Source organism: Carassius carassius, chromosome 32, assembly GCF_963082965.1.
Source record: "Carassius carassius chromosome 32, fCarCar2.1, whole genome shotgun sequence".
Classification (NCBI taxonomy): Eukaryota; Metazoa; Chordata; class Actinopteri; order Cypriniformes; family Cyprinidae; genus Carassius; species Carassius carassius.
In genome coordinates this window covers 21,005,287-21,029,723 of record NC_081786.1, presented here as the reverse complement: position 1 = coordinate 21,029,723, position 24,437 = coordinate 21,005,287, and the positions used below count along the sequence as shown (strand labels likewise).

Here is a 24,437-nt window from a genome sequence, read left to right as displayed (position 1 = left end):
ATGTTTTTTTTTGGAGAGAAGTGGCTTCTTTGCTGCCCTTCTTGACACCAGGCCATCTTCCAAAAGTCTTGGCCTCACTGTGCGTGCAGATGCGCTCACACCTGCCTGCTGCCATTCCTGAGCAAGCTCTGCACTGGTGGCACTCCGATCCCGCAGCTGAATCCTCTTTAGGAGACGATCCTAGCGCTTGCTGGACTTTCTTGGACGCCCTGAAGCCTTCTTTACAAGAATTGAACCTCTTTCCTTGAAGTTCTTGATGATCCTATAAATTGTTGATTTAGGTGCAATCTTAGTAGCCACAATATCCTTGCCTGTGAAGCCATTTTTATGCAACGCAATGATGGCCGCACGCGTTTCTTTGCAGGTCACCATGTTTAACAATGGAAGAACAATGATTTTAAGCATCACCCTCCTTTTAACATGTCAAGACTGCCATTCTAACCCAATCAGCCTGACATAATGATCTCCAGCCTTGTGCTCGTCAACATTCTCACCTGAGTTAACAAGACGATTACTGAAATGATCTCAGCAGGTCCTTTAATGACAGCAATGAAATGCAGTGGAAAGGTTTTTTTGGGATTAAGTTAATTTTCATGGCAAAGAAGGACTATGCAATTCATCTGATCACTCTTCATAACATTCTGGAGTATATGCAAATTGCTATTATAAAAACTTAAGCAGCAACTTTTCCAATTTCCAATATTTATGTAATTCTCAAAACTTTTGGCCACGACTGTACATTGTAATCATTCGCTATCATGTCGTTTGTGTGGAAGTATTTCGAAATCTGTGCGCTGGACGTGGGCAGCCGTTCAGCACTGGAAGTGCAGAGCTACACGTCTGAGGCACAGATAGAAGGAAGCGAACATCCATTGGTGTACTGGCGCACAAATAAGAGCCCCTTTCCTGCACACAGGAGCTGTGCGAACGTACTGCACTGGTCCGTGCCCTGTGAAGAGATGTTCAGCTCAACTTCTCGCGTGTTGGATGAGAAACGAAACGGACTATACTGTGACAAAACTTTTTTTGGTAAAGTAGAACGTGCATACACGTTTGAAAAGCCAGAAGCAAACTTCAGTTCTGTATAGGATGATTATTTTTATTTTACCTTAAAATTACATCGACTTAATTTGATTTAAAAATTACCTGCTGTAGCACACTGAAAAAAAGTTTTCATTCATCCAATCAAAACATTTTAGGGTAATGAGTCACATCTAGATTTTTAACTTGAGACAATAGTTATTTATTTTTCATTGGCTCAAGTAAAAAAATATAGATGTGAATCATTATCCCTACTTTTTTTTTTTTAATTGGATGAATGAAACACTGCATCTTTGTTTTATTCGGACCAACATTTGATTTTAACATTTTGGAATCATTTATTTATATAGCATACTTTTATTTAGTCTCACTGGTTAAGACCTTTTTTAAATTTAAAACCAAATTTAAAAACTAAAACAAATACTGAATGCTGATTAAGAAACATCTTATTGAATGTGTGTTGATTGTGTTGTTTGAACTGTAGAACTATGCAGTTATGGCCTTTAATTTCACATGGTTACAGTTAATCTTTTCATTTAAGGCCAGTTCAATTCAACCCAATTCAAAAACAAAAGCTAAATGCTGATGTCTGTACCATCTATGTTTGTATTGAATGTAGGATACTTACTGTGCAGTTACTGCTGTTAATTTCAGATGGTTATGGTTATTGTTTTCAATAGCCAAAAGCCAGTTTGGCCTATTAAATACCAAATAAACATCTTGTTTATGCACACTTTCCTTCTTTCTTGTTTGTTGCTTAAAGATTAAAATAAAATAAAAAAATCGGTAATCGGTATCGGCCAGTTTGCTATGTGTGTGTATATATATATATATATATATATATATATATATATATATATATATATATACACACACACACACACACACAAGCCACTTTATTAGGTACATCTGTCCAATTGCTTGGTAACACAAACTGCTAATCAGCCAATCACATGGCAGCAACTCAACGTATTTAGGCATCTAGATGTGGTGAAGATGACTTGCTGAAGTTCAAACTGAGCATCAGTATGGGGAAGAAAGGGGATTTAAGAGATTTTTGAACGTGGTTGTTGGTGCCAGACGGGCTGGTCTGAGCATTTAAAAAACAGTGAGCAGCAGTTATGTGGACGGAAATGCCTTGTTGATGTCAGAGGTCAGAGGAGAATGGGCAGACTGGTTAGAGATGATAGAAAGGCAACAGTAACTCAAATAACCACTCACAAACCAAGTTACAACCAAGGTATGAAGAAACCCCATCTCTGAACGCACAACAGGTTGAACCCTGAAGCAGATGGGCTACACCAGCAGAAGACCACACCGGGTGTCGCTCCTGTCAGCTAAGAACAAGAAACGGAAGCTACAATTCACAAAGGCTCACAGGCTCATCAAATCAGACATCAGAAGACTACAGAGAACGGTTAAGACTGCTGAAAGGAACCGTATACATCCAGAGTGAGGAAAAGGTGAAAATCACTCTGGATTCCTCACATCCAAGTTCCCCCCTTTTTGAAATTTTGCCATCTGGCCCGCGCTTTAGAGCCGCAAATACCAGGACAGCTAGCCACAAGAACAGTTTCTTCCCACAGGCAATCTACCTCATGAACAGTTAAAGGTTCCTCACTTATGCAATAAAAATGTGCAATATCCTTATATTTATTTGATACCCCTCAATCCTAGTACATCCCTGAATCTCACTCTATTCTATTCCATTATCATCTATAGCACAACTGGTAATACAATTTATTTTGTAATTATTTTTTTTTGTCTGTGCATTGTTGTTGTCTCTGTGTACTGGAAGCTTATGTCACTAAAACAAATTCCTTTATATGTGCAAGCATACGATTTCGATTTCTGCAGCGACATTCAGATGGTAGGGTTAGAATTTGGAATAAAAAACATGAAAGCATGGATTCATCCTGCCTTGTCTCAACTGTTCAGACTGGTGGTGGTGTAATGGTGTGGGGGATATTTTCTTGGCACACTTTGGGCTCCTTAGTACCAATTGAGCATCGTTTAAACGACACCGTCTACCTGAGTATTGTTGCTGACCATGTCCAGCCCTTTATGAATACAGTGTACCCATCTTCTGATGGATACTTCCAGCAGGATAATGAACCATGTCACAAAGCTCAAATCATCTCAGACTGGTTTCTTGAACATGACAATGAGTTCACTTTACTCGAATGGCCTCCACAGTCACCAGATCTCAATCCAATAGAGCAGTTTTGGGATATGGTGGAATGGGAGATTCGCATCATGGATGTGCAGCCAACAAATCTGCAGCAACTGCGAGATGCTATCATGTCAATATGGACCAAAATCTCTGAGTAATGTTTCCAACACCTTGTTGAATCTATGACATGAAGAATTAAGGCAGTTATGAAGGTAAAAGGGGGGTCCAACCCGGTACTAGCAAGGTGTACCTAATAAAGTGGCCAATGAGTATATATAAAAAGCTATTTAACATTTTGGATAAGCATAGAATTTAAAATAAAATAAAATAAATATTTTCATCAGAAGTATATTGATTGTATATATTCATATTATATAATATTTTATTCATTTTCCATAATCACCTATTTCTTATGTATTTTACCCCAAAAAAGCAATGCAGACAAGCTAGATCCCTGACTAGCTGTGACTCACATCAGAAGAACACCAGTCCTGAAACATGGCGAGAATGTTGCGCAGCTGCATCTGGAGGGTAAGTCCCGCCTCCCACTCAGGCTCCACCTCAACATGCTGACCAAGCTGCCTCTTCACCTCCTCCATCCCCTGCCACCAAAGAATGTGATTCAATTAGGCTATAGATCAAACCAAATTTAGATCCTTTTGCCAAGAGAAAGCCTTACCTGCATACAACATAAGAAGCGAAGAAAGGAGTGCAAGCCTTCAAGGAACTTCACCCTCAACGTCTCAGTCCACACGGAGGGCTTACTGATTAAAATGTACCTGATAACATCCAAATGGAACCAATCAACATTGAGCCAATGAATGAGATGTTTTTATTTTCCAGAATTCAAGGGTTGTGTGTAGACCTGAGGTCATGGAAGGTAACTTGAACACGGAAGAACTTGTCAGGGTTGTGGCCCTGGAATTGGAAGCGGTTGTTGCTGTCCAGATGTGCCCTCATCATATCCATTACAGTTTCTATAATGACCTTGATGACGCTGCCCTCCTCTATCAACTGCCTGGCCTGAGAAAGACAGAGAGATTGAAAACTTTACATGTACCTTCTACCTTATAAATTAACTTAAAGGGTTAGTTCCCTGAATATTAGTTCGCATTGTGTACTTGCGCCATATAATTTCAATTTGTAAGACTTTCTTTCTTTTATGAAACAAAAAACGACTAGCATTATTTTAAGTTATATGGTTATTTTTAATGCCATTGCAATGAACAACATCTGGCTCATGAATCAATTTACACACGGTTTGTGAACTAGATCGACTGAATCATTAATAATGACTAAATTTCATTTTTTTTTTTTTTTTTACATTTTAGAGTGTGATAGCCAGAGTTAACATTTACTTTCATAATATTGATAAAAAAATCCCAGGATATTCTTTCAACACTTTTTTGTGTTCCACTGAAAGAACGTCATACAGATACTGTATTACATGATGTGAGGGTGAGTAAATGATAACAGAATTTTCCTTTTTGAGCGAAGTCTTAAGCCTAAAGATTGATGTGCATCAAGTACAAATAGTGGCAACAGTACAGTAAAGTCAAAACATATGCTACAAAGAAATAAAGAGAAAACCCTAATGCTTTAAAGTACAAAATCTGTCCTGTTCCAAAATGCACCAGAATGCAGTTCATAATGTATTAGCGCCCTAAGAAATCAGTTTTATTTATTTTTTTCCCCCAAGAAAGGTAATTGCGACTTTTTATCTCACAATTCTGACTTTTTTTGTCAGAATTGCATGATATAAACTTGCAACTGCGAGTTAAAAAGTCAGAATTGTGAGATATAAACTCGCAATTCTGGGAACATATCAATCCCCCCCCCCCCCCCCATCACCTCAAAATTGGACTTTAACTCACAATTGTGTTTATGATTACGCAATTAATTTGACATGCGTTTAATGGTTTAAGTGTCAAATTAATTGAAATCATGAAGCTTATACAATTTAACAAATGTATTAAAAGTTTAACAAAAATTAAGGCCCCATGAAATACATTGTATTTATTTTTCTCAAATTTAGTTTTATAATTACAAAATTCTGTTTTCCATTACTTTTCTGGACTCCATTTTAATGGTTTCATTAAACTGTAATAATCAAAGGCATCTCTGAATAATTGTTTAAAAAAATAAAATAAAATAAAAAACTGAAAACAATGCGAGACACTACTACATATCGCATTTTCATTTCACCTTTGCCTTTTAGAGTAAATTCAATTTTTATGACTGGATTACGTGATTCAGACAGTGTTTTCCACAGCGCAGAAATCACAGAGCCCTATATAAAGTATGTGCAGCATTCTCACTAGCTGTATGGGGACACACCAAAAAATAAATAAATAAAAATTCATAATTTCTCTGCCATTACTAAAAAAAAAAAAAAAAAAAAAAAAAACCAAGTACAAACATGCTTGATGTCATTTCTGCAGGTTGTTCATCATACCAAAGTGGGAACAGTGAAGATCTGCACAGATAAGCCTGTGATTGAGATGTTCCTCTGATGGTCATCGCTGATAAAGTCTTCCTGAAGTTGCTTGTAGTGCTGAAACATGACACTCCTGTTAATACTCAAACATTAAAATGATGTATATGTATGTGAAATGATGTAAAGTTGTAAATGATGTAGCTGTAAAATTCTACCTCTGTGAATTTCATGGCAAACTGCCTCTTGAATTCTGTGTCCATTAGTAAACTACTGAAAATTAACTCGTGGACAACCTTGCGAGCTCCTGGGAACAAGTAACAGGAAATCAGGTTTAAGACTATTTTACCAGAATTTTAAAAGTCTGCAGGGTATTAAAAAGTGCACAATCTAATGGTAGAGATTGAAATATTGACCTTTATAAAGTTTGGCGTCGTGCAGCATGAGTCGACTGATCAGGCAGAGTTGATTGTTGTCAGCAGCCGGCTCCAAAGTCACCTGACAGAACACCTCCCTGAGGCCAACTACACAAGCAGTGACAAGGACAAAACCTCCAAATTATCTATTTGTTTGCTTCAAGTTATATATGTTCTTTTGACCAGTAGAAATAGCCATATCATAAAATATTATTGCAATTTAAAGTAACAATGTCATGTATTGCTTTGCTGGAAAAACTGAATTTTTCTCTCTTTTTTTATTGAACCCTTTCTTGATTTCATATCACACTTCTTTAAGATACACATATATATAGTGTATATATATGTATGTGTATATATATGTAAGATATATGTAAGATAATGTAAGATACACATATATATATATATATATACATAAATACATAGATATATATATATATACATACAGTCGTGCCCAAATGTTTTGAGAATTACATAAATATTAGTTTTCAAAAAGTTTCCTGCTAAACTGCTTTTAGATCTTTGTTTCAGTTGTTTCTGTGATGTACTGAAATATAATTACAAGCACTTCATACGTTTCAAAGGCTTTTATCGACAATTACATGACATTTATGCAAAGAGTCAGTATTTGCAGTGTTGGCCCTTCTTTTTCAGGACCTCTGCAATTCGACTGGGCATGCTCTCAATCAACTTCTGGGCCAAATCCTGTCTGATAGCAACCCATTCTTTCACAATCACTTCTTGGAGTTTGTCAGAATTAGTGGGTTTTTGTTTGTCCACCTGCCTCTTGAGGATTGACCACAAGTTCTCAATGGGATTAAGATCTGGGGAGTTTCCAGGCCATGGACCCAAAATTTCAACATTCTGGTCCCCGAGCGACTTAGTTATCACTTTTGCCTTATGGCACGGTGCTCCATCGTGCTGGAAAATGCATTGTTCTTCACCAAACTGTTGTTGGATTGTTGGAAGAAGTTGCTGTTGGAGGGTGTTTTGGTACCATTCTTTATTCATGGCTGTGTTTTTGGACAGAATTGTGAGTGAGCCCACTCCCTTGGATGAGAAGCAACCCCACACATGAATTGTGTCAGGATGCTTTACTGTTGGCACGACACAGGACTGATGGTAGCGCTCACCTTTTCTTCTCCGGACAAGCCTTTTTCCAGATGCCCCAAACAATCGGAAAGGGGCTTCATCGGAGAATATGACTTTGCCCCAGTCCTCAGCAGTCCATTCACTATACTTTCTGCAGAAGATCAATCTGTCCCTGATGTTTTTTTGGAGAGAAGTGGCTTCTTTGCTGCCCTTCTTGACACCAGGCCATCTTCCAAAAGTCTTGGCCTCACTGTGCGTGCAGATGCGCTCACACCTGCCTGCTGCCATTCCTGAGCAAGCTCTGCACTGGTGGCACTCCGATCCCGCAGCTGAATCCTCTTTAGGAGACGATCCTGGCGCTTGCTGGACTTTCTTGGACGCCCTGAAGCCTTCTTTACAAGAATTGAACCTCTTTCGTTGAAGTTCTTGATGATCCTATAAATTGTTGATTTAGGTGCAATCTTAGTAGCCACAATATCCTTGCCTGTGAAGCCATTTTTATGCAACGCAATGATGGCTGCACGCGTTTCTTTGCAGGTCACCATGGTTAACAATGGAAGAACAATGATTTCAAGCATCACCCTCCTTTTAACATGTCAAGTCTGCCATTCTAACCCAATCAGCCTGACATAATGATCTCCAGCCTTGTGCTCGTCAACATTATGAGTTAACAAGACGATTACTGAAATGATCTCAGCAGGTCCTTTAATGACAGCAATGAAATGCAGTGGAAAGGTTTTTTTGGGATTAAGTTAATTTTCATGGCAAAGAAGGACTATGCAATTCATCTGATCACTCTTCATAACATTCTGGAGTATATGCAAACTGCTATTATAAGCAGCAACTTTTCCAATTTTCAATATTTATGTAATTCTCAAAACTTTTGGCCACGACTGTACATACATACATATATACACATACATACATATACACATATACATACATATACATATAATATATATATATATACACATATACATACATACATATATATACACATACATACATATACATATATACACACACACACACACACACACAGATACATATACATTATATATATATATATATATATATATTAGGGGTGTAACGGTACGCAAAAATCACGGACCTCGGTTTTAAAGTCACGGTTTGGTTAATTTTCGGTACAGTGAGGGAAAGAAATGCAAACATTAACCTGCAGGTTATTTATCACTATAAACTTTTTTTTTAACAATTTGTTTACTTTTTAATAATATATATATAAAATAAAAAAAGAATAAGAAATAAAATACTGTTGCAAAGTTCTCCACTAAATAAAATACTCTCAGTCTCAAACCAATATCATATAATAAAATATAATGAAAAATATAAATAAATAACTATGATTACAGTGCAGCATTACCAATCCCAGCTTGTAGGCCTGCTCATATTTAAAATATATATATAACTTTTCCAAAGTGCAGCATGAACAGTTTCAGTTTTTAGACCTGCTCAGATTTCATTATTGCGTTGGACCGATTGGAATTAAGAGCAAAGGTCTGTTTAAATGCCGACGGGAGCTGCATTTGAATTACAATCGTTTTTTTCCTAGTTGTAGTGATGTTCACACTCGCGTGGTGCCTTTTGACATAAAATTAATCAACGGTTACATTAAAGATATTTATAAAGTTACAAAATATTTATATTTCAATTCATTAAGGTACTTCTGTAAAAAAAAAAAAAAAAGTTTCTACAAAAACATTAAGCAGCAAAATCTTTTTGCAATAAATAATAGTACACACACACACACATATATATATACATACATACATACATATATATATTTTTTATTTATTTTTTTTAAATATAACTTTAGGAGTTTAAAAATGAGATCAGATTTAAATTATTGTTCTTGGATTTTTTTTTTTATTACTGCCAGTATTACTGCTAATGATTAAAATACTAATAATTCTATACTATATTGTTTTAAAAACTGAACTATTATAAATTAAAAAACAGTTCTCGCTTCACTTTTCTGCTCCTAATCATCTACCTAAGTAGCCAATGATCTTCTGGAACCATGCGCCAAGTCTGAGGGCGAAGGTCTGATGAGCCATTACAGCAGTGTGAAGGATCTCCACACGCAAAGGTATCTGGATAATGTGCTCCGAGTTACGCTGCAGAGGAAATGTAAAGATGCTTAAGACATCTATATATGCCCACCAAAAGGCATACAAAATGTGTGTGATTTAAGAGTGTAGCCAGTTTGTTTACCCTGATATTTTCCTTGGCTTGTTGACAGGATCTGAGAGTACCTCTCTTCACAGCTTTCCGCCCCTGAAATCATGATAACATGAAGTATGAAGAGTCTATACACTGACCATGTAAGACTATGTGGAATACTCACTTCCTTGTCAATAAGTGCAGTGTAGATCTGGGCCTGATTCTGATCACAGGCAATCGCGCGCTGAAGTGTGTAGATGACGTGATCATATGAGTGATGTTCATCGTTGTAGAGCACACAGAAGTAGGTGTCTTCTTTCACTCTGAGCACAATATTAAACAACGTTAACTTTTTTACATGAAGGTGGAGCCTGTTTTGGACTTTCCATCTTCTGTATATCTCACTTTGGCTTCAGCTCCTCTGATAGCTCATAGGTTTCTTCCCAAACCAGCATGTCTGTCGTGTACCGCAGCAGCAGGTGGAACAGCATCTGAGCCCTTTCTCGAAGGCCTGGATCCATCACACACTCATCCTGTGACACACATAACAGCAGCTGTCACTGAGAGTCAGCTCATCTTTAGTTGTTCACAGATTGATTTTACTTGATTTGTGCTCACATACCAACATCTACATATTAATTCACCCAAAAATAGATATTTAGTGAAATGTCCCAGCTGCTCATTTTCATGTGATAAAAGTAAATAAGGAAAGGACGGGAACTGCTGAGCTCCAAAACTGATGATGATGATGATGATGATGATGATATTAACAAAAAAGTGACAAATCATCAAGATTAATCTTTAGGTTTGACATCAATGATGATTTCAATGACTAATTTCATTTAATTTATTATTCATTTCAATTTCATCTATGTTGAAAACAATTGTGCGGCATAATATTTTTGCACAAGCTGAAATGTATTTTTCACAATTTCTGATGAATAGAAAGTTCTGAGAACATCATTTATTTAAAATATTAATCTTTTGTAACATTATAAACGTCTTTAAATGTCACTTGATCAATTTCTATATTTTTTTTTACTAAAACCATACTTTTAAACATTAGTATATTCTGGAGTTAAAAAAGTATATAAATACACATGCATGTATATATTATATGATTATAAATATATACATATATACATGTAAATATATTTATATATAAACATAATAAATATACACGATACACACACATATATTATGTAAACAAAAACTTTTATTTTGGATGCGATTAATCGCGATTAATCATTTGACAGTGCTACAATGATTTGAGAATTTTAAGAGTTGGGAACAAATAATTTTTTTATAATTCTTTCAAATGGCTTTATGATTATTATTTTAGGGAAAGTAGGCTTGCATAGAGATGAGCACAAAAACATCCTCACAAGAACTCACTGCTGTTTATTCTCACATGCATGTTTTGTTTGTTATTTGGCAGAAAGCAAGCTCCCAAAGGTCTACTGCGTAACTAAATGTCCTCGGTTTCCTCAACTTCACTAGAAGAGCACAATCTCGAACATCTCCTAAAACACCAAAAATAGTGACTAGCTACCAAAAGAGCTTAATTTGACTGGACAAGCAGCAAAAAGGGAAGTCGTGGCCTAATGGCAATCGAAGGGTTGTGAGCTGAGCCTCGGGCCGGCAGGAATTGTGGGTGGGGGGAGTGCATGAACAGTGCTCTCTCCACCTTCAATACCACGACTTAGATGCCCTTGAGCAAGGCACTGAATCCCCAACTGCTCCCCCGGAGCCGCAGCATAAATGGCTGCCCACTGCTCAGAGTTTGTGTTCACAGTGTGTGTGTGTGTTTACTGCTGTGTGTGTGCACTTTGGATGGGTTAAAAGCAGAGCACGAATTCTGAGTATGGGTCACCATAGCATACTTGGCTGTATGTCACTGTCACTTTCATCACTTTCAAAAGATGATAAAGCACGACAGGCCCTTTGCGCAGGATATGATGTTTGCTGATACATGTTTATTATGTGTATGTTTAGATCTTGCCAGAAACTGTCAAACACAAAAAGGCACCTGCTGTTTTCCGACAAAGGTGGCCATGAGTGAGTGTGGATCTGGAGCCTGATCTTATCACGATGGATCTATTGAGTTATCAGAACACTGAAGCAGACCATCTGCTTTCCAGCCCAAAATCCAGGCACACAGCAAGAAACCAGCCGATATCAGAACACCCTCGCTCTTTAGATGAATTAATATACGCTTCAACACCCAAAATCTACTAATGATAGTCTTTCATTCTTTCTAAGTATTTTGTACATTCATTTCCTTGTACAACAAACCCTCTTACTAAAGAATCTACTTTTTTTTCTACTCCTGCAGTCCAGATGGTTTTGCATCACAGGCCCCTTTCCCACACACTTTGTGTTTTTCCCACAGAGGGAGGGAAGGGTTTAACAAACGCACGGACAGAACAGCTCCTCTGACCTCGAGGCAGGAAGTTAGCTCAACAATAGTGTTCATGGAAAAAAAAATCTTAGCATCGATAAGAGAAAATAAACGGTACCATTTCCATAGAAACTGAGGTGCCAGGGTCATGTTGGGAGCAGCAGGGTCCGCTCTTCCAAGCCTCCAAATCTCCACAGTCACAGAAACCTCCTCCTGCTGAGGCATGCATCTGTGCCAGCAATGCGAATGAAGAATACAAATAAATAAACAATATACGGTCATAAACATAATAATACTTCAGGTAATGGTAAAATAAATTTTGGGATTTTGGGAAAGGAAAAACAAATTATTTAGGAAGAAAACTAATTAGAAGTAATAAGTGCATGTACCTTGTAGCGATGACTTTTGTGCACACTCTTCTGGAAGCATTCAATGCAGAGCACACAGGTGGGATCTATTGCACAATCCCTGGGACATACATAAAAGAGTTCAGCCTAACAACTTCAGAGAAGTATGGGGACTGGTCTTGTGTTGATATATACTTCCAGGCAAAAATAAATAAACAAATACATATATAAAAACAAGATTTGGAAACACTTACACATTCTTTATTATTACTATTTTCTGCCATTTATAATAACAGTTAAGTTTGGACCGTGCACAAGCTGAAAGTCTTGCTGATGTTCTCCTATAGGAGTCGATGACTGTATATATTATCAAAGGGGCTCTGGTCTAACCTGCAGGAGTAGACGGTCTCGCCCTCTTTAAACACACGTCCACACTGCAGAGCTGATGAGCTGCTGTTGTATTGCTGTAGCTTCTGCAGGCCAACACAGGGTTCTTCTCCAAAAAGGAAGCACTCCAGAGGATACAAGAGGCATTGCTCAACCTTTCGCTCCTCCTCCCCTTGTTGTGGCTCTGTCTCCAGACAGTAAATTAGAGGGACTTGCTCCCCTAAATAGCAGAGTATGGCAGCCCCTCTGTTTGAAGCTTCCTGCCATTTCTGATGGCAAAAGAGAAAGAGCACTGATTATATAACAAACTAACTAAATACATTAAAGTGTCATATGTGACCCTGGAGCACAAAACCAGTAAACCATAAGTAGCACAGGTTTACTTTTAGCAATAGCCAAAAATATAAAAAACTACACGGGTCAAAATGATAGCTTTTTCTTTTATGCCAAAAATCATTAGGATATTAAGTAAAAATCATGTTCCATGAAGATATTTACTACATTACCTACTGTAAATATTGCAAAACTTTTTGATTTGTAATAATCATTGCTAATAACTTAGAGGCACTTTGAATTTTTCTCAATATTATGACTTTTTTTGTGCACCTTCAGATTCCAGATTTTAAAATAGTTGTATCTCGGCCAAATATTGAAAAGCTTCAGTTCACTGCAATTGCATGGAAAAGAGCAACAAGTAAACTAAAGATATATCCTTTTGTTTTCCACAAAGCAAATAAAAATTGAAAAGAGGAAATAAACTCCTGAATACAGTCTGAAGATTTTCTTTATTATAATATTATATTTAAATACATATTTAATTATAATTGTATATTTATAAAATAATATTAATATAACATTTTAGAACTATAGTTGTAGTATTTTTTTATACATTATTTTTTTTAAATAAATGAATAAATAAGTGGGTAGCTATTATGCATGTAAATTTTGGTGGTTAAATATACTCATATGCAAACACCACATCACATGAACAGCATGCTATTTCTGTCAGGATTCAGAATCTTTACAATGCCTTAAAGATATTGCAGTTAGCTATTAATGAAACTATTAGTTTATCAATTTAAAAAAAAAGAACACTAAGTGCATTGTAATAATATGCATCAATCAAACAAAGACGTTTCAGAGCTTCTTAATGCACAGATAAACCGATCATAAATGCCCTTTGACCCCTAGCCATCATAATCAAAACTGTGGTGCATACCTATCCATGCCAATAAAACTGAATGTTTTAAATAAATTCTACTCCTGTCTGAATGAATTAACCTCATTGTCTGCAGCAAGATCTGTCAAAGAAGGACCAAGAGTCAGTGCCGCTGGTTATTTCCCATGTCAACTGTCTAACAAATAAGGCTGTACTAAGCAATGCAATATTAAACAGGAAACTCTGGCAGAACTGCATTATGATACATTACGAAAGTCGATTTATGTTCTGTCTCCTTCTGTTTCTGTCAAAAAAAAAAAAGTGGAACATCTACATCCTGAACATCCTGAAAACTAGCGTTTCAAATTACTCATCTTACAAATTTAAACAAAGTTATTTAAGAAAAAAAAAATGAAAGAAGCATTAACACTTAATGGTTAAACACTAATTTTGGTTATATTGCGTAAGTCTACATTCTGTAGCAGCAATTTAGCAAATATAAATAAATAATAATAATTAAACAAACAAATAAAAACAGTCTATTCTGATTATAGAAGGGGCTGCATGAAAAGGTGAAAACAGCTAGTGAAATGGTGTCGTATTCAACACAATCTACATAAAAATGATAATGAAAGATTTTATAGTTTAGTAAACAAACCCAACTTACTAAAGCACCACCTCGTATATTCACATTCAAAACTGCTCGTTTTGCCTGCAGGACTTTACAAGAAACTATTCAGGTTAACACTAAACAATAAGAGCTCGTGTTGCGAATAAAACAAGAAGAAAACGCAGTGAAAGCGGGTGTTGAATCTGGTCGTGTCTGCGTGCTGGATCATGATCAACAACCCTGTAAACAAAATGCAGTATCTGACCAATATGTTCATCATCAAATCGTAGATAAAACAGAATCTATGGGTTTACCACGCATACTCAGCATGTATATTTCCCTGCCGAGATCATAATATATAGCAAAACGCATGACATGCGACTGAATTTATGTCTTAAATGATTTAAAGCTAAGTATTTACCGTGCTCAACTGTAAACCGTTCAGCGACTCCGCCATGATCAAAATGCCGTAAAGCGTCACCAAAGCAACACAACTAGGACGGATTTGCAACAATTTAAAAGTCTTTTGGGTGGATTGGATTCAACATCATAACAAGCAATTCAGTATATTATACAGATTGTAGGTAAATTATAAAAGCATGTGCATAGACATATACATTACATAACACAAATAATAAAATAATAGGAGACATTATAATTAATTAACAACTGATTACTAAACACGGCATGAGACGTGAGCAACCCCCCCCCCCCCACTTATTCCTGAATAAATTCATATTCCTGAAGATTAACAGTGAACATGGAAAGTAATTTATAATCTTATAATCTAGACAATGTTGTGATTTGGAGTTGGTTTGTGGTTAAAGAAAATAATAGGGACGCCGTAACTTACCGCTTCTCAGTGAATTATGAATATTATGATTTTTTTTTTTTTTTTGTCCTGCAGCGCCCTCTGAAACTCACTTTTTCATGATGGTCCAAGGTCAAACAAACAAACAAATAAATAAATAAAACTGCCTCTGACAGCAGTATTTACAGTAGCCTAAGGGAGAGTTTAATATGTTTACCCAAACTCTAAAGATTAAAATAATAGTCACAAATGACGTCACCCCAAGCAAAAGTGAAACCAACGTTCCATCGCTCTTTAAATGGTAACGTTATTCAAAAATGGCTTGCTATACGTAACTGCTGTTTCCTCTGAGTCTGTATCAAAGTCAGTGGCAGACAGCATCTCACTCACATTATCACTTCCTTCACGTGCAGCTGAGCGTTTATCAGCGAGCTCGCGAGCATGAAAAAGAGATTTGTGGCTGATTTGACAAATAGATACGGAGACTGATGACATGAACAGTTACACTGAGTAGAGATTCCGCGAGCATCTGGAATATTAGGTAACTCTTTTATTCGTTTTATTATGTAAAGTTACATTAAGGAATCAAAACTTAGAGGGAAACGACAAGTTGCTGCGTTGTATAAAGTCAAGCCCTTAAGAAAATTGTCCCATTGTTTATTTATTTTATTATTATTATTATTTTAACTGTAAAAGTGTATGAACACCATTTGTAGCCTATAACCAGAGTTTTACTACAAATACCAAGGTTGGTTAGTGTAGCAAAACCATTATAAATTTGTGGTTACTATGGTTTAACTATATTAACCATGTTTTTTTTTTATTTTTTTTTTATTTGTAGTAAAACCATGGTTAATTTTTGAAAGGGAAACCTGTAGTAACCTAAGCGAGCAGGTCTATCAGTATTACAATTATATGAAAAATATAATGTTATACTGATATGGTAACAATTTACAATAAGATCCCGTTAGTTAATGTTAGTTAATGCATTAACATTATTAGAAGTATTTTATTGTTGGTTCATGTTAACTATTAATACACAAAATACTGTAAAATATGACAGATATTCCTACAAAAAATGTATGCAAGTGTATAATGTTTTCTTGAATGTCCAGATGTGTGTGATTTTCTAAATGTAAAGATTACATTTTGACAAAAACATGCAAATACTGTACACTCGCCAGTTTGCAGTCACATCAGCGGATTAATAAAAGTGGTTTTATTTACCATGCTGTGAGTTCGCCTCATGTGGTGGTCGTCTTATTTATAAGTGAGCTATAAAATTACATTTAAAATTAAATATATAAAATAAATCCCAATGTTCACTAAAATGTAATCTTAAAATTTCCATCAAAAATTGTTTTTATTTATTCCATGTATCCAACATAGCAAGACTAGGATATGTGATAATATGAAAACACCCACAACGTGTTTTATAATATTTGACTTAAGTTTGGGAAGTAATCTGAGTGGAAAACGAGAACAAAATTCTTCTATAAATGTATTTAAAGTAGCACGTGGGGATTGTTTCCCATCATTACTGTTGACATTACCTTTGTTTTTCATGGTCCTCTCCATGCTTTTTTAATGAAATTATGTTTTTGTCCCCCATCATTTTGGATCCCACTCTCAGCTTTCCAGTGACCATGAACATAACTGGTCCAACAAACCACACAAACAGCTGTAAACCATCTTACGGGGAAGAAAACCCAATTCCACTTGTGGTTCTCTACAGCACAGTCCTCACATTAGGCCTGCCTGCTAACCTGATCACAGTCTTCCTCACGTTCCTCGAAGTGTGCCGGAAGAACATCCTAGGAGTCTACCTCTTCAGCCTGTCAGTGTGTGACCTGATGTATCTAGGTACACTTCCACTCTGGGCCATTTACATCAACAAAGGTCATCACTGGGAGTGGGGCTCTTTGACCTGTAAGTTCACCGGCTATGTGTTCTTCAACAACATGTACATCAGTATCTTCTTGATGTGCTGCATTTCCGTGGACCGCTTCGTAGCGGTGGTCTACGCTATGGAGTCTCGAGGTCTGAGAAGGATGAGGCATGCCGTGATCATCAGCGTTGTGATTGTGTTGGTCGTTGCTGTGGGACACATGCCGGTTTTCACCATGACAGAGGGCGACTCTGAGAAAATGACGGATAAGCGGTGCTTCGAACCAAGTGACCCCTCTGTCGTAGTGACGGGACTCAACTATTCCCGCTTCTTCATCGGTTTCTTCATCCCGCTGTGCATTTTAATAGTCACCAACTTGGCCATCATTACTAAAGTTCGAGCTAGCACTGGTTTGAAGCCAAAGGCCAAGGTCAGAATTCGTAACCTGGCCTTAGCCGTCATCTTGTTCTTCTTAGTCTGCTTCACACCGTACCATGTGATCCTTTTGCTACGTGCCATCAATTTCCACTTCTCCAATGAGAAATGTGACTTTGAGAGAAGTGTCTATACACCCTATACGATCTCTCTGGGTCTGTCTACCATCAACAGTGCCATAAACCCTGTTTTCTATGTGCTTAGCAGCAACAGTGTTCATAAGAAGATCCGCAAAGGCCTACAAGGGTTACGTAGCAGCTCAAGATCTTCTTCTTTTACATGATTTATTTAGTTTCCATAGCTGAGATTTTGTAGCCTGTACAACATTTCAATGTTTTGAATATAAATATGTTATGTTTCTGCTATCCTTTTCATTAAAATGAAATGCTATTGACCTTATTGTGGATGATTCATCTGTGTGTTCGCTATGTATTTTGTATTTTATTTTTCATCAACAACTTTTCTCTGGTGACACATGGCAGATTTCTCCAATAATTGGATTTTTTTTTTTTTTCATCAGTACTTTTCATCAGTTTGTTATCGTATAGATCAAAGTAAAGTCCAAGTGTGAAATAGATGTTTTTGAGTTTGGTATGAAGCCACAGACACGTAACGAGGAAATGGTTAGAGGTTAAGGTGCTGATGTGCAGAACAAGAGGATGTCTTTCTGTTTGAAGGAGACAGTCTAGACATTTATGGACTGTGTGCCTGCATTATGACACGTAGTTACACACATGGGCTTGAGAATGGCTTATTTTTTTGGTACTGATTTAAAGCTAAGTGTGAAGAATCAGGACTTGATGCATGAAATGTTTTGTTGTGGTGATGACTGAGCATGAGAACGGATGCTCAAATATGTTTATAACTTGTACCTTCCTTGACCTTGAACTGTTTGTGAACTTGCCACCTGCTAGGTTGTAATAAAAGGTAGAGCAGTTCTGTTTAGTTCGTTTGTTTTGTTTTGAGGCGAACGCACTGAATGACAGGAAGTTTGACAGAATCATAAACCAGGACTGCCACACAAAGCTACATGTACCAAAAAGGGAAAGGTGTATGATGGTAAAATGATGCTAAAAATTTAATGTATGTATTTAAATGGTCTTGGTATGAAATTAAAGTTAGATTCTATCTTCATAAAAAAATTGTGTTTGACAAATTATATATAAACTGATATACCACAGAAGCCATACGGGACAAACAAATAAAACAAAATATGCTGTTGTAGAGCTCTCTTTTTATTACTTAAAGACAAACTGCTTTGAAGTGGACACCAGATAAGCTTAGGCAGCAGCAGCAGGCAGTGGGATATATAAGTAAGTAAATGGCTGCATTAACTTCCTGTACTTGAGGTTTACGTTGATTTCCTTCTTTTTACACACTTGTTAGTTCAGTAGTAGTACTTTTGTCAAGCACACTTTAACAGGCTTGGATTTATTTATAAAAAGTGCTTGGAGAACTTTACCTGTGCTTGTTTCCGTTCACATTAATGAATGCAGGCAGTAGTGCGTACGTTGTGCAAAGGTTCAGTTTTCTGAAGTAGTGTGTGTCAGTGCAACTGTAAGAGAGTGTGTGTGAGTGTCTTGTGCATGTGATGCTGATTATTGCAGAGGATCTTTCTTGTTCTGGAAGGGCAGGAGGCTCATGTTGTACTGGCTGAGCCACCGGTGTGAGATCTGATAAAAGAATCCTGGTGTGTTTTCGGACATTGTGATGATGGCATCAGCTACAACAACAGAAACACTGTTATGAGTTTGTTCATTTGTTAGTTACATCAATAAAAACTAAAAAAAAGTAAACAAACAAACAAGAAAAGAGACTGGAATAATTTCATATTTAATCTTCAAATGACAACATAAAGACAGCATTTTTTTTATATCTATTTAATGGCATCTGTTTTATGACTGAAGGCGAGTATCACGGATATTACTGATGTCTCTAGGAATTTTTTCCCCCCTAATATTTAATAATTGACTATAGCCATTCAACATTACTGTATAATTGAGAGCTATAAATTTGAACATTAATTAGACTTTTAAAAAATAACTTTTAAATTAAGTGAACTTAATCTTCATATGAACTCATTATGATAAATATCATATTTGCCTGTGCCCTTCAGCAAGAAGGAAATATACAGAAATTGAATAAAGTTATCAAATACTAAATTCTAAATTAAATATAGATGAATCCTTACAGCTACAAAAGTTACAATGCATTACAATGTTTATTTATATAGCACATTTAAAACAACCAAAGTCAACCAAAGTGCTGTACAGAGAATGCAAAACAAGTCAACAAGTTAAAAAACAATAAAACTCAAACTATAAAACACACACACTGTGAAATGGATGAGGTTCACTAAAATAAAGTATCATTGCACAGCAAGTCAAAAAAATAAATGCCAAGGAGAAGAAATAAGTTTTAGAGCAGACTTAAAAATAGATAGAGTCGAGGCAGTTCTGATATGAAGTAGGACAACTTTGGGCCAACAACAGAACAAGCACGATCACCTCTGTTTTTGAGACGTGCCCTGGGGACTTGCAATAAACCAGAATCAGCAGATCTGGGTGCTCTTGACTGAGTGTATGGATGTAACAAATCAGATACTGTAGGAACTGTGGAGACTGATTATGGAGAGATTTATAGACAAACAGTAACATTTTAAAATCAATTCTATGTTTGACTGGCAGCCAATGCAATGAAATCAAAACTGGTGTGATAGACTCATGTTTGCACTTCCCATAAAGAAGCCGAGCTGCTGCATTCTGAACCAACTGCAGACGAGAAACACATAACTGAGTTGCAGTAATCCAATTGAGATGTTACAAAAGCATGCATAACCATTTCAAACCTATTTAGAGAAAATAAAATTGGTTCACCTTTGTCAGAAGATGAAGATGATCAAAACAGGACTTGACCACCGCACTTATCTTTTTATCAAATTTAAGATTCAGATTCAAAATCATGTACACAGTGTTCATTCCAGCCAAATAAAATAAATTCAGTTTTACTTTCATTGAGGCTTAGGAAATTACTTGTAAGCCAAAGTTTTAGTTTTTCCAGACTAAAATAGGCTTTATAGCCTGTTTGTTATCGAGCTTCAAAGGGATGTAGATTTGTGTGTCGTTGGCATGCAGATGAAAAGAGACCCCATATTTTTTTTAAATAGATCCTAGAGAAAGCATATAAAGAGACAACAGTACCGGACCAAGAATTGAGCCCTGAGGGACACCAGACTTTAAATATATCTCAGATGAGGATTGGTTTCCAATACTAACAACATACCTCCTATAAGTGAGACGTAAACGAAACCACTTCAACACTGTGCCTTGAACAACACATGTTTCAAGATGTGATATAAGTGTATTATGATAAACTAAATCAAAGGCAGAACTGAGGTCTAACAGAACCAGAGCCATAGACTGCCCAGAGTCAGTAATTAGCATAGTATCATTCAAAACTCTTAAAAGAGCTGACTCCAACCAGATTGACATTTTTCAAAGGTCAAACAGTTAATAGTTAAGTTATTGACTTCCTCTTATTTTCTTTTGTTCTTTGATTAACAGATATCCCAGCAGCTGGTTTGTTATTTTGCTGCTATTACTTTAACATCTGCCGCTCCTGAATGTGATGCGATGCGGATCTTACATGCATGCTCGTAGTTTCATTAGCGCTTTATAATGAAATGATACAAGCTACAGCGCGCACACAGTATAACACCTGACAGGACAGGAAAATTAGTTTTTACTCTCAACATCTCATCTGACCACAGCTCTCTGTTGTTCTACTGAAGCTCCTCGTCATCTTTACCGTTTGTGCGCTCGTTTGGCTAGTGCCTGTCGCTGAGGTGAGGCCGGAGAAATTTAGACCCAGACTGTAGATGACACCAGAAATTTGCAGCTTCACTGATGGAAAAAGAGAGAGTGCGAAATACTTTTAGTCTTTTAGTCTTAAAACAGACTCGTGCGCGGAGATTGAATTATAAACCACAACATTTTACGGTGCAAACTTGAGCACACTTCAATCAGGGGAAAAAATTGACAATGTACACATACTAGAAACTCTGATCTTACACTGTTACAGAGTCAATGATGAATAAGAGTGAATAAGTCTATAAAAAGCGAAGGGAATACCTATTGGTTTATATCTAATCTTGTGTTTTTAGAAATTTATCTGTGTATTCATATTGTTTTCAATAAAAGTTTGTTTGTATTACTCCGCTTGAAAATTTTCTCACAGCAAGTGACATGGTAGACACCCAAGTCCACTATAATTTTGTAAATAATACTGTTTTTTGTGTCATATAATGTACTTTTACAAGTTTTTTATTTTATTTATAATTAAATTTTATTGTTTTCATTTTCCGTAAATTTTTTATACACCTTAAATACATCACCTTGTGTGTATGCATCTGTAATTTGACTACTAATAATAAACAATTACTAATCAGTATTTACAAAAAATAATGTCCAACATTCATAATGCTTTAACAAAACTACTTCACCTTTCTTCTTTTAAGAAATAATCATAAAACAATAAAACATTAGAGCAAGTCATGGAAAAGGAATATTTATTAGTTACTATATGTATGAATTGCATTCATAATTAATTTGATGAAAAAATTAATAGATTGAGAAACAGTCATTACCAAGATGGCTGCTCAGTGAACCATCTAAGAAATATACTGGCTATATGTAATGCATCTCATTACAACTGCGTTCATTATTTCATAGTGAACAGTAAGAAGAGCCATAGACTAGTACCTTGATATCGCTGCAGACCGAGAGGGCTTGTGTAATGTGCTCTGATGTAGCACAGACAATGTAGGGATTTCCATCATAACAGGGTCTTTCTCGCCAACCCCCCCCCCCCCCCCCCCCCCCTTTTCTGGTTTTGTCCTGGAATGCACCCCAGTCTGAAAACCCACTGCCATCCTGCTGGGGTTCTGTCCAGTATGCAGAGCTGAACATGGACCAATCCTCAAAGCCTTCACAACTCTGAAAACCATCTTCACCATAACCTGAGAGTCTACTACAGTTCTGTCTTCATCTACTGGTTCTATCGAGCTATAGCAGGATCAGCAGGATGCCTTTATCCCTATTGACCTAAATTCTGTTGTTGCTGTCTGTACTTAGCTACACTTTTGGCGGTGAGCAATTTGTTCTCTGTGTCCCACAGGAGGCAGTGGGTTCTCATTGTGTTTCAGAGGAAGATATACATGCATCCCACAAAAGACATATCCTCAGTAGCTTTGCTTCGATTACCAGGAAGAGGAATCTGGGAGGGAGAAGCAAATGTAAAAAAATTTAAATAACATGAAGTTTGTATTTTATTTAGACACTATCTATCTATCTATGAATGAACGAATAAATAAATACAAAAAAAAACAGAACTATTTAGATATGCAAACTGTTGTTTGAATTTACAGTTTTATTTCACGCGATCTACACCTTCTTAAAATATTTAAACGAATGTATTTTCTAATTTGTCAATTTTACATTACCAATCTTTCATAGCATTAATTATTTTCTGTAAAAAAAAAAAAGCCAAGTTGTTACATTAAATTATTAATATAATCAGTTAAAACATGCAAAGCATGATGCAATTATAGTTCCTATAAATCTATATATTTTTTTATATAGATATGGGTCCCTGTGTCTGTGAAGACTGAGAACACTTTAAAAAGAAAAAAAAAAGATTACAAAAGGCTGTTTCCATTTTTTTACAATTATAGACCTACTATATTATATATACGCTTTTGAATGGTATACTCAGTGTATAATGTTACAAAATCGTATTTCAGATAAATGCTGAGCTTTCTATTCATCACAGAATCCTGCACAAAAAAAAAAACGTTTTAAATGATGATAATGATAATAATAATGTTTCTATATACAGCAAATCAGCATATTATAATGATTTCTGAAGGAACATGTAACTGAAGACTGGAGTAATGATGCTGAAAATCCAGTTTTGATCACAGGAATACATTTCAGTTTAAAATATATTCCAAAAGAAAGAAGAAACATTTTAATGTGTGTATATATATATATATATATATATATATATATATATATATATATATATATATATATATATATATATATATATTACTACTTTTGCTATATTTTGAACCAAATAAATGTAAGCTTGGTGAGCAGAAAATAATTCTTTAAAAAAAAACATACATCTTACGGTTCAAAAACTTTTGAACTGGTAGTTTATATTAAAATGTTTAAGAATTCATTCTAATTAATTAAACACTTTTAAATAGACTGCACCAATAATATTTTGTCAAAGATTATTTTGTTTAGTTCAGAATCGGGGGAAAATCGTGAAATCTAGGTTGCTTTGGCTTTTCAACAGAGGTCATAGAGCGTTTTATGTAACGTTAAATAAACAATTATTTTTACGTCATATAACGTCGTGTTAGACAATAAAAATACAATATCTTACCACTTACCGTCATAAAGAAATCGTAACAGGCGTAATGAAACCTCCCGCTCTCTCTCGTGAGGCCAATAAGGAAGTGACTAAAACTGTAATTCATCGACTGGCCGCTTGAGGCTGGCTGCAAAAGGGAGTCAGTCCCGTAGACTCCCCATGTTAAAATGCCCAACTTTACAGCAGGAAAAAACATGTTTACAGCCTGGTTCAAAAAATGATTTTGGTCTAAATAGCAAATTTTGCCCTTCATGACAACTGTGAGGGGGGTGAATTTTTTTTATAACTTATTCGTTTAAATTATATTAAGACTTAATGTTCTGCATAATTAAGGGCGTAGCCACTTGAGTGACAGGTGGATTGCAGCTGCTGACACTGCCGTCGTGCTAGGTGGGCGTGGCTTCAGCAAGTAGCTCCCGCCTTTTTGCCCATTTTTGATTGTCCGGGAGAGCCGCGCGGTGACGCGCTGCTAAGATGGCGACGGCTCGCTCTACACACTTTAGGCTTCAAAAACACACTTCAGGAGTCTACGGGTGACGTCACGGACACTACGTCCATGTTTTTATACAGTCTATGATATATATACACACACACACACATATATATACACATACTTAA

General features: G+C 36.2%; 2 protein-coding genes across 3 annotated transcripts in view; one reads left to right on the top strand and one right to left on the bottom strand.

The window, feature by feature from the left end:
* Positions 1 to 14,739, bottom strand: part of LOC132112958 (E3 ubiquitin-protein ligase UBR1-like) — a 37,295-nt gene extending 22,556 nt beyond the window's left edge. For both annotated transcript variants that reach the window (XM_059520721.1, XM_059520722.1), the window contains exons 1-14: positions 14,666 to 14,739; positions 12,479 to 12,744; positions 12,131 to 12,209; positions 11,860 to 11,970; positions 9,746 to 9,873; positions 9,525 to 9,663; positions 9,392 to 9,454; positions 9,171 to 9,294; positions 6,065 to 6,172; positions 5,867 to 5,955; positions 5,670 to 5,768; positions 4,080 to 4,237; positions 3,894 to 3,993; positions 3,688 to 3,816 (exon numbers count right to left, since the gene is read on the bottom strand). In XM_059520721.1, coding sequence (XP_059376704.1) covers positions 3,688 to 3,816; positions 3,894 to 3,993; positions 4,080 to 4,237; positions 5,670 to 5,768; positions 5,867 to 5,955; positions 6,065 to 6,172; positions 9,171 to 9,294; positions 9,392 to 9,454; positions 9,525 to 9,663; positions 9,746 to 9,873; positions 11,860 to 11,970; positions 12,131 to 12,209; positions 12,479 to 12,744; positions 14,666 to 14,701 — 1,629 coding nt within the window. In that variant the 5' untranslated portion in view covers positions 14,702 to 14,739. The remainder of the gene's footprint in view (positions 1 to 3,687; positions 3,817 to 3,893; positions 3,994 to 4,079; positions 4,238 to 5,669; positions 5,769 to 5,866; positions 5,956 to 6,064; positions 6,173 to 9,170; positions 9,295 to 9,391; positions 9,455 to 9,524; positions 9,664 to 9,745; positions 9,874 to 11,859; positions 11,971 to 12,130; positions 12,210 to 12,478; positions 12,745 to 14,665) is intronic.
* A 484-nt stretch (positions 14,740 to 15,223) lies between these two features.
* LOC132113273 (probable G-protein coupled receptor 132) lies at positions 15,224 to 18,315 on the top strand. Its single transcript, XM_059521086.1, has 2 exons — positions 15,224 to 15,596; positions 16,689 to 18,315. Exon 2 carries the CDS (start codon positions 16,702 to 16,704, stop codon positions 17,659 to 17,661), a length of 960 nt encoding a protein of 319 aa, XP_059377069.1. The 5' UTR covers positions 15,224 to 15,596; positions 16,689 to 16,701; the 3' UTR covers positions 17,662 to 18,315.
* The last annotated feature ends 6,122 nt before the right edge of the window (positions 18,316 to 24,437 follow it).